At 32.1% G+C, this 8,179-nt stretch overlaps 1 protein-coding gene across 2 annotated transcripts; it reads right to left on the bottom strand.

The window, feature by feature from the left end:
- Positions 1-341: 341 nt before the first annotated feature.
- On the bottom strand, positions 342-8,072 carry LOC107371722 (uncharacterized). Of its 2 annotated transcripts, none has more exons than XM_015939873.3 (5): positions 7,876-8,072; positions 5,026-5,137; positions 4,456-4,821; positions 1,691-1,996; positions 342-1,618 (listed from the first exon to the last, which is right to left on the bottom strand). In XM_015939873.3, exons 2-5 carry the CDS (start codon positions 5,095-5,097, stop codon positions 749-751), a joined length of 1,614 nt encoding a protein of 537 aa, XP_015795359.2. In that variant the 5' UTR covers positions 5,098-5,137; positions 7,876-8,072; the 3' UTR covers positions 342-748. The 2 variants fall into 2 exon arrangements, with proteins under 2 accessions (XP_015795359.2, XP_089125865.1); XM_089269739.1 differs by lacking the exon at positions 7,876-8,072 and adding an exon at positions 5,301-5,594.
- Between the last annotated feature and the right edge of the window lie 107 nt (positions 8,073-8,179).

The following is an 8,179-nucleotide window of genomic DNA, read 5'->3' as shown; positions in this document are numbered from 1 at the left end:
TTGTTCATCTTGGATAAAAAATTTGTATCTTCATTATTAACTCTACATTTGACCCTTGCCCTTGCAGCTCCAACCTTTATATCATTGTCTTGTTCAAATAGTAACCATTGTTATGGATAATCGAGACTAACAATTTACAATTTATGATGTTCATTGGAATACAATTGTAACGTATGGTAAAATTAAGATTCAAGAAGCAATTTGGTTGATTGAATACAGATTTTAGGCTAAACAAAGACAACACAACTTTAAACTAACATTGTAAGACAATTGTTTAATTTGATTTCTATGGAAATAATTATTACAATAAACTATTATGAGTAAATCTTGAAGTGCCTAAATTTTTGATTGAGAGATGATCTTTGCGATCCAATTTTAATTTGAACGATTCGGGAAAAAAAGTGAAACATTAAAAATTGTATAAGTTATATCGTTTATCGATTTAAGTCGATGGAAAAAAGTACAATTGGTAAAAAAAGTGTGGTCGCTTATTTATAAAATTATCTTATAATAATAATCAATTATCTTGAAAGTATAAGATTTAACAAGGTAATTTCTCTGGATGATATATTGAATCAAATCAAGCTTCAAGATCTTGCTTGAAGTTGAGAAATGAAAGGTGAAAGTTGTGATGATGTTGAAGATGCTAGAGATGATTATGATGTTAGTTTATAAGATGACTTGGCTATTTCCATGATGAAAATTTGTATTTTTCATTCGCTTTTCATCAAATCGTATGGCCTTTTAATTAATAATCTTCCTCATAAGTAACACCACTGTATCCATATGGTTTGCTTGAGGTTCCTGAATATCCTCGAGGAGCGTAAGACGATGGTCTGACGTTTCTTTCGGAGGCAGCAGATGATCCATATGCGCTGGATGAATAAGGTGAATATGATGGGAATGAAGAGTAAGGCACGGAACTTGGTTTTGAATTGTAGGCTGAACCTGAAGAAGATACGGGTGATGATGATGGTCGTGAGTATCCATAGTTTGGTGAAGGACTTGAAAGGGTTACAGGTTTGTAAGGTGAGTAACTTGATGATGAGGTTGGTGGAGCATATGGCGGTGATGATGAGGAAGATGAAGATGATGGACCAGAGTAGCCTGAATATGGACGAGTTGATCCTGAATATGGTGAGGGTGTTGGTCGATAGGGAGATGATGATCTTTCATCCGTTTCATCATTAGAGTATGAAGATCGAGATGCGTCTGAAGCGTATCCTGAACCAGCGTATGGTTTAGCTGAGAAGGTATAAGAAGGCTGTGAAGGGGGTCCTGAAGCCAATGGTTTAGGCTTTGATGAGTAAGGTGAATAGCTTGGTTGGGTTCGTGGTGCAACTGGTCTTGGTGCAGCGACTGGTTGTGATCTATAAGGAGATGATTGACGATTATCTTCACCACTATAATCATGTTCGTAAGAGTCTGAATAGCCTTGAGGAGATCGAGGGGCAGATTGACCAGAGCCAGCACCAACAGCAACTGGTTTGGCAGGGTATGATTGAACACCTTCAACACCAGCAGGGAAAGCAGCAGCTAATGGATCTCCAAGGAATTCTTCAGGGTAATATCTTTGATGATATCGGACACTATTGTTGGGTCCACCATTATCAATTGGCTAAAAAGAGAAAAAAATGGAACAATTAGTTGAAAAGTTTTTCCAACCAGAATTAAAACTTGTATATCTTACCTTGTGAAGGTAATCATTGACAACAAAGAATTTCTCGGATTGAGCACAAATGTCTTGACTGGCTGGGACACAGTTCAAGTGAACTTGATGGAAAACGGTTCCTTCTGGACATTGCCATGAATGTTTGGCACCACCGACACAGTAATGGAAGACTTGACAAGCAACAGAAGCATCAGCATAGTAACCATCCTTTTTACCATTACAAGTAAATTTAGATTGAGCCAAAAGAAGCTCTAATCGACTTGGTTTCTTTTCTTCCTCAGCTTCCTCCTTGGCTTTGGCTTCTTTACGATTGTTTGATTCATACTGGAAGAAGAAGAGTAAAAAAATTAATAAATTTATCTATTAAAGCTAATATTAATATAAATGATTAAACCAGGAAAACATTCAACAAAAAGACTAATCCATAAACTCACAATAAAAACCTAAAAAATTACCGCTTTTTAGGTTCAAGGGCAAACTAAATCACAACTCCATCTGATGATTGATTGAGTAAACTATTAAACTATCAACTTAAAACCATTGCATCAAGTTAATTTCAAAGTAAATTTTAGCAACTAAATTGACCACACTTGATGCTTATAAATTGATTATAAGTGTTTTTACATTAGCACAATCCATAAAATCAAAACGTCACTTCCTAAAATCGATAAACCTAAAACAAGATCAAGCGACTTCAATCAAAATAGTACAGGTCAATTGTTAATCTAATGAATAAAAAATTAATTGTTAACTCTTTTACTCTCGTTTTTTTATCACTCCTCACATTATTTGATTAATATTTCAATCTAGCAGTAAAATCAACCCTTAAGGTAAGGCAGTTTTGATGCTCACCAGAAAGGTATGAACATGTACAAGAAGACTAAAGCTACACTTAAGATCCTTTTTGCCTTCAAAATCAATCGATTAAATCAGGAAATAATGAGCAATCATCAGTTTATTCACTCAGCATCTTTAAGTGGTGCTGATCAAAAAACACTCTTGCTTCTTACCTCATCCAGTTAACCTCAAAATGATATTAAGTGAGTTGGTTAGTAAGAAAAAAATTTACACCTAATCTGTACATTTTACTTGTTTCCACTCTGCCAAACAACCGTTAATCAGGTTAAATTGTTAACAGTGAATCGGTGAGAGAAGTAAATTATATTATTGTGATTACAATTATCGTTATGATTTAGGTATCAGTAGTAAGCCACGTTCTGTGATTAATTATAACAGTAGCAATCAATAGAACTGATCATTGAGTGAAGATGAAAAAAAATATTGACTTGATTAACTTCCGATCAAGTTAGGTTTTTCACTTCTTCCTACTCCTCAACAGTGAATTAGTATTACATATATTGGTGAATGTTTACTTCATCATGTATTAATCAACAGTTCTGATTAGTGATTGATTGATTGGAAGTAAAAAATTGAATTATAATGTGAATAATTATTCAGAAATGAAATTTTGTTGTTCTAAACAAACAAGTCAAATATGTTAACTAAACATGTTAACATTGATTGTCTTCGCTCTGTATTGGACTAAATTGTTAAATGTGACCAACAGCGAAATGGTTTATATCAAATGATGATTATGATGGTAGTTGATAGTGTTAATAGTTGATCAATGATAATCATGATTTACTTTTCTTGAGTTAACATGTCTTGGAATCTAAAGTGAAAGTATTCATCAAATATGAACAATAGGCATTCTTGTTGATTGTATTTCTTGGTAAGCTTGGTTAATGGTGTTGAAAGTGAATTGGTTCAAATTTTTGACAAGTGAATTAAAATTGATGGTCATTGTCATATTGATGGTAATCAAAGGTGGAATTGACAGGCCAAATTATAATGGACAACACAAAACTGGACTAAACTGTATTTTGTCCAAGAGCAAATTTTTCATTTCTCTTTCAGGTTAATCATAATTATCATTAAATTGTCTGTAAACTGTTGGTCTGTTATTAACAATTGTTGCAAGATAAATAGTGACAGCAATAATAATGATGAAGATTGGAAGACGAGAAAAGTAAATCACAGTAAATGATCTAAAAGTTAACAGTTTAATCACAAAGTGTAAATCGTATTACGGTCACTTGGATTAAGTTCACTGTTCATATTAATTGTGAAAAGTAAAAATTAGTGGCTCTTTTATCCCCAAAAGAAATGATAATAATAATGATAATCATAATCATAATAATCATGATAGCAATAATGTAATTGACCTTTTTCACTGTAGACCTGAAAAATGACCGATCTTGGTCAGATCGAGTCAAACCAATTATATTGTCTCATAACAAAAGTCTCATGTCCATCATAATGAAAATCAGCACTCCTAAATCAAGATAATAATATATTACAACCGCACACAGCACTTTTGCTGTTTACTTGATTATTGACAAATCTGGATCAAAATCTGGTTAACTGTTCAATGATTGTTCACTCTGTGGCAAGTTCATTGAGTTCATTCAATACTTAATATTTATCAAGATTAGTAAGAATGCTTTGTTCATTAATCAAGGCCAAGGTTGATAGTCGCAGATTAATTAATCCAAGTTGATCTAACGCTGGACAATCTTAAATCTATTCGCAAAAAATAAAAGACCATTATGTTAGTTAACCAAATGTTTCCCAACAATGTTTCTATCAATTAATGAACAAGAATCGAAAACTCATATTGGATTCCAAATTTTGGTATCAAAATTAGCTCGATGGCCTGATGGATGAATGTCAAGGCAAGAAATCAACTCAGAAAGGATCTGGGAAAATGAATGTTCCCTTACCGAATCACCGGAAGATCTGGATGCGAAACCAGCTGATTGGTAACGTGAATCAGGGGAACCAGAAGATGAATAAGCTGAAGGTTGGGATGATCGATAAGATTGTTCACCATAAGGATCAGCAACAGTTGGCCTGTAAGTCTGAGCTGCTGATGCAGCACCAGATGCAGACGATCTTACAGAGGATCGGCCATTGGGTTGTGAGTAAGTCTCTTTTGAATAATCGTCAACTAACTCTTCATATTGAGGTTTACGTTTAACTCGAGGTGACAATGGAGCTGCAACAGCTGCACCATAAGCTTCAGCATTTTCATCGCGACCGGCATCAGCTCGAGGTCCAGGGAAAGGATAACGAACCAACCTTTTCTCCTTTTAAAGTCAAACACCAACAATCAAAACGAAAACATAATCAGGCAAGGAAACAATTAATAGAAGATAAATGATAAAATAATGAAAAGATAATTAATCAGAGATAATTAATGCGACAGTTAAACAAAAGGATAAAACCAAAAGAACAGTTTTCCTTTGTTTTCAATGTAACAATTTGTTGCTATGCATGTTGCCAAGTCTTACCCTTGTATAAGCTGAAAGCGCTGGATTCAAAGCGCAACAAGTAAAAATGGTGATTAACAAAATGATCTTCATTGTTTTCCTAATTGTATTCAACTTTCAATTTGACGATAATCTGTTTAAAAGAGATTAAAAATAATAAGAAGAAAATTCCATGATTAGTATTCACAATTAGATACAATTAAAGTATGAAATGTCTAAAAATAAGAGTAAAATATCCAAAACAATTAAGTCAACATTAATTACTGTTTACTGTGAAAAAGGACCAATTTTCTTACGGTTTTACTTGTTTACCTAAATTGCTTCTATTATTAAACATAATTTACGTTTTACTTAAATAAATTAACTAATTGTCACCATATTTAATGTAAGACAACCATAATAGTTTCACAACAATCAAACATGTTGCCATTTTTTGTCTAATTGCATTCAATTAAATTTCAATCTTTCTCATTAAACACCAACACAGTTGAACCCTAATTAGGTTTGTACAATTAAAAATTATTCACAGATTCAACCATTTAACAACTGATTTAATCAAAACTCAAAGTTACCTGTTAGTATCAAATTGATAGTCAATCAACTGGAAAAGGTTAGATTCAATGATTGAATTAATTTTGTCCCATTTAAGGTTTAATCAAGAAATTTGAGAGCAAATAATTGATAAATTGTTCAATATTTAAAATGAAAATTTGATCTAAAAATTTTCTGTGAACTTGAATTGTGATTAACAGAAACTGGATTAAGAAGTGCAATTAAAAAATTGGATCCAAAAAAGTTGTCACTAAAAGACATCTTTTTTTTCATTGGAATCATGGAAATGCAAAAGTACGGAAGTAATCAACTTTTGATAACAATTAAACAATTATAATGATTAATAAAGTGGCAACAATTGAAAGATGAAAATTAGATTAAAAAGATTTGTTAATCTAGAGCAAAGAAGAAGCAACAATTTAACCAACAATTAGAAGCTGAGAAGCATTTACAGAAAAAAATGTTAACAGAAAAATGAAAATACTAAAAGATTGAAAATTGGGTTTAACCAGAAAACTCAATGTAAAATGAATGGACCAAAGTTAACCACAATATTGAAATGATTATCTTAAGAGTTTCATTAAGAGTTGATATTTAAATGTAATTGTCGGCAATCAGACTAATCATTAACTGAGTTATAATCAAAGCAACACTTTGATTTAAAGTTGATTGGCTATAGTTGATCAAGTAGAGTTGATGAAAGAGTTGAATTGGTTTCTTCATTATGATTGTTATAAAAATATACATTTCTGGATTGATGGCAAGAAGCAGGCAACAAAAAAGGTTACAACTCAATCGAGTCAAACTGTTTTACTGATTGTGAAGTTTGCCTCATTTGATTGGTCCAAGATCGGATGTTAATTGTGATTAACAGATGATTAAGAGAAGAAATTGTAAGAAAATAAGAAAAAAAAAGACTAAAAATTAGCATAAATTTGAAAGAAATGCTAATCTTAATGGTCTTAACTAAGGCAGGCCAATGATGGAAAGGCAACCGTTAAAGGTTCACCTTTTAGGTATCAATCATTTCCTTATACGGCCAGGTTGATGTAATTGATGAACCATTTCAACTGATAACTTATTCAATCATCATCATGATAATCAACATGATTATCGGCATGCCAAGTAAAACTGTATCATTTGATGTGACAATTTTTGTCAATATTGATGAGTGTCATTTGAAAAGTGAAAATTTTTCATCTTTTCTTAATCGTCCTTTCAATTGTTTTTATTTCACCCATTTTTTGTATGCTCATAATCATTGTCATAATTAACCATTAATATTCAACATTTACAATTAACACGGAAGTTAATGAATCTCATTTGACTGAATAAACATTGAAAAGTGAATGAACAACAATGGACAAAAAAATCTGTCAACATCAAGTTATTAGCTTATTTTTTTGTTTCATCTCACCATCCAGACTAACCCAATAACATGGTTATTCATTGAATTCAGGTTCACTTTGTATTCATCATCTTAATTATCTTTACATTTTTGCTCACTGATTGACAGACATTCATATTTCAATAAACTCACAACTCAAATTATTGTCATGGAAAATGTTTGCCCGAAAAAATTGAGATACAATTTGAAAATTGGGTGCAACAAAATGATATTTCATATCAACATTGTCTGTTCATCTTAAACATTGATAATTGTTGTCATTAATGGGTTAACTATTCAAGGTGAAACGCTCATTTTTAAAGCATTTGTAAGGTTCAACTACACCAAACCCAGTCAAGGTGTTGATAAGTTATTTAATCAAGTGAAGTTGTTTTTTGCAATATTTTGTTTCCCTGATACAATACAATTATCATGACAAGTTCAACCAAGCCTTTTATTGAACTTTTTTTCTCTCCTTCTTCTTCTTCAACATAAAAATAGTGAAAATGATGATAATGATGTTTTCAAGCTTTAAAATAATAACTCTGTTAGTGTCAAGATGAGGATGAAAGATGAAGGTAAACAAACGAAGTAAAAAAAATGAAGGTTTCATGAAGATGTAAACTCGATTCTGATAATGATTCTCATCTCACAAAATGGTTCTCATTCTGATGTCTTTTTTAGTAAACCATTTTTTAGGCTCAAGACTCTTTTTATGAATCAATTTTTGTCCTTTTACTTCACTTGATTAGACTCAAGTTTCAATTGTTTACAATTCAGGTTAATTGAAAACTCTAGTTAAAGATTTGAAACAATTGAATGGCAAAGCTTGAGATGCAAAATTTAAAAGCAATTCAAGTTTCTCTTGATCTCTCGTTCCAACTTGTCTATGTGACTTGACTGATTGATGAATAGATTGAAAATTTACTTACAGTGTATGGTGAATGATGAGTTTTACTTAAACCACTGGTTGATTGTTTAGGTGAGACACTTGATCACATTAGCTGAAGATTTAAAGGTTTTACAGAAACAATTGGAAAAGTGAAAGTTGATGAATTAAGTTGCCCACAATGTTGTCACTTTAACCAGTTACATTCATCTGTACAACTACACTCGACTAAGATGAACTTTTTGTTTATATATCGGGCACTTTAAACTTTAAACTGGGAGTCTCGAGTTTTGGTGTGAGCAGATGATAAAGAGAGGCAGGGATGACGAGAAAGGCTGGCACTAAGA

Source organism: Tetranychus urticae, chromosome 3 (genome assembly GCF_039701765.1).
Source record: "Tetranychus urticae isolate SD_2017Ah chromosome 3, NJAU_TeUrti_SD_1.0, whole genome shotgun sequence".
NCBI classification, from domain to species: domain Eukaryota; kingdom Metazoa; phylum Arthropoda; class Arachnida; order Trombidiformes; family Tetranychidae; genus Tetranychus; species Tetranychus urticae.
This window is presented reverse-complemented; position numbering and strand designations above follow the sequence as displayed.

Bases quoted from the DNA above. Each gene is read 5' to 3' on its own strand.
- LOC107371722 (XM_015939873.3), bottom strand. From the start codon at position 5,097: ATGAAGATCATTTTGTTAATCACCATTTTTACTTGTTGCGCTTTGAAT. The intron at 1,997-4,455 runs GTAAGGGAACAT...TTCTTCTTCCAG, and splicing joins CCAGATCTTCCGGTGATTCG to TATGAATCAAACAATCGTAA. The intron at 1,619-1,690 runs GTAAGATATACA...TTCTCTTTTTAG, and splicing joins TCAATGATTACCTTCACAAG to CCAATTGATAATGGTGGACC.